Genomic DNA, 2,291 nt, shown 5'->3' with positions numbered 1-2,291 from the left:
GAGAGAGAGAGAGAGAGAGAGAGAGAGAGACCAATGCTTCATGTTTTCACAAAGACGCTCCAAAAGTCTGACCTATGATGTGTGTCTGTGACAGCGGCCAAGCTGGGTCGTCGGTCCCGTAAGATGAGAGACATCATCCGACACATCGAGGACACACAGACGGAGCAGGCGCTGCACGGGCTACTCAGCCTCAACGCCGACAACAACGCCGTGGTCTCTGAGGCCAAGCCGGGGGTAAGTGGACCAATTTGCTTGTTTGTCTGTCTGTATGGGTGTTATCTGTCTGGGCATCTGTTTGTTCACTCTGTATGAACGGTAGAAATTGTTTAATTAAGAAACAGCCTCCCATCGTCGAGGAGAAAAGTGTGCGTCTTAGACTGGTGGCCGTATCGCCCTGATGTCATTATTATATCTTGAAAAACGCAAAAGGGGAGGGGGAGAGAATGGCGAGTGACCGTTTTTACAGGTGATGTCGTATACAGGTGGCCTTTAGAGCAGGTTTGACTTAACTTTGTTAAGACGTGTACATCTAGCTATCTTATTGGAACATCGACAATATTACTTTACAGTGGGCACTGAGGCCACGTCTGGGGTGTGCCGATGGACGTATCTGTTTCCTTTCTGTCTGTACGTGTGTCTGTCTATGTATTTGAGTATTTATTGCGTGTGTATGGTGGACGTTTATCTGTCTGAACGTCTGGCTGTCGGCAAACACAAAGTAAGTACAGTGGTCTCTGAGGCCACGCGAGCCTGTCTGTCTGAGCATCTATCTGAGTATCTGTATTTGTTTATGTGAAGTGTATGCTTCCAAGGCAGTTGATATTGTTTCAGAATGTTAACAGGTCTGCGTGGGTAATATTACGTTGTAATTTAAAGGATAGGAAACTTGCTGTTGAGCAGGAACGAGGCCACGCCTTAAGTAAGTGGACGCATCTATCTGTTTGTCTGTTTGTGGTTATTTCGACGTGTGTTTCTGTCTGGCATCTAACCCAACTCACCCTATCTGTCCATGTTGTGCCTTCCACAGGCGCACAGCCCAGAGGAGCCCCCTCCATCACAGCAAGCCCCACCACCCCCGCCACACGCCTCCCAGCTGTCGCCGGCCCCCGCCGTTACCTCGGATCCAAATCCACAGATCTCCATGGCGGCGCTCTCTGTCCTACTCAAGCAGCGCTCGGCGGCGGGACAGCTGATTGGTCAACCCATGGTGGCAGACCACGCCCACCCTCACCCCGCCCACCACCCGGCGGCGGCGCTGGCGTTAGCGGTCAAGTCTGAGCTGGACCTGCGCACCCCGAGTTCCGCCGCCGCGGCAGCCGCTGCAGCTGCCGCTGACGCAGAGATGAAGAGCCGCATCATGAGCTTGATGCAGCAGGCGGCGGCTGAGCGCGCTATAGGGGGCGGGGCGGGGGGCGTGGCGCCCGAGGAGGAACAGCCTCTGATGCTGAAGGTGCAACGTAGCTCTCCATCCTCACAGCCTCTTGGCTCGCCAGGTGAGCTCTATCCCCATTTTATGGCTTAGGTTTTACGCCTCTGAAGATCTTGTTAGATTTTTCAAGAGGCCAGACCTCCATGTCTATATACACGTAGATTGGAAATCTCTTGAACATTGCCAGAACAACCAGAGATCAAGATTTCCCCTTCGGGATTTCAACCCAGGGTCATCTGTATCGTAGTCTAGCTTGATACGATGAGAGGTCCCAACGTGTATATGACTTGAAAGAAAGAGAAAAGTAAAATTATGTTTTTAATGTACACAGCGCACAAACAATTACAAATATTAGAGCCCGATTTCTTGGAGCCCTTGTAGTGCACCGTTATTTGAGCGAGCTGCTACTTCTTCTATATACTGTTTCTGTTGTCCCTGTCATTTTGTTCGGGGTGAAATATGGCTATTACTCTGCCCACAACGTATGAAATCCAAGGTAAAGCAACTTACTCAACCCATCGTCTTCTCCAGTATTCTGTCTATCTGGTGTTCTGAAAGCCGCCACTGATATGTCATATTTCTTAATATTTTTTTTGTTTCTATCTGTCTGTCAGGTGGGTGGTTGGCAGGTGCTCAAGTGTGGTTTGCTCATTTTCTCCTATCTAACATATTACTATTATCATGTCGTCCTTAAATCTCCTCCTTCTTTTCTGTGTTACTCTTTAGTAAATTATCTAATCTTCAGCACTTTTACGACATAATTGTGTTGCAAGTACCGTAAAACTCTTACTAAAAACTAAAGTAAAAGTGTAGATTTATCTATCTGTTATCGTGCCATCGACGGTCCTGTCTTGACCAACCC

At 48.8% G+C, this 2,291-nt stretch overlaps 1 protein-coding gene across 1 annotated transcript in view; it reads left to right on the top strand.

The window, feature by feature from the left end:
* The window catches only part of LOC101846672 (mucin-19), a gene marked incomplete in the record, with an annotated part of 140,667 nt that overhangs the window by 131,165 nt on the left and 7,211 nt on the right, over positions 1–2,291 (top strand). Inside the window, 2 exon segments of the mRNA XM_013085884.2 lie at positions 95–234; positions 1,028–1,493. Of these exon segments, the coding sequence (XP_012941338.2) occupies positions 95–234; positions 1,028–1,493 (606 nt within the window).

This window comes from Aplysia californica, unplaced genomic scaffold, assembly GCF_000002075.1.
Source record: "Aplysia californica isolate F4 #8 unplaced genomic scaffold, AplCal3.0 scaffold00416, whole genome shotgun sequence".
Taxonomy (NCBI): Eukaryota; Metazoa; Mollusca; class Gastropoda; order Aplysiida; family Aplysiidae; genus Aplysia; species Aplysia californica.
This window is presented reverse-complemented; position numbering and strand designations above follow the sequence as displayed.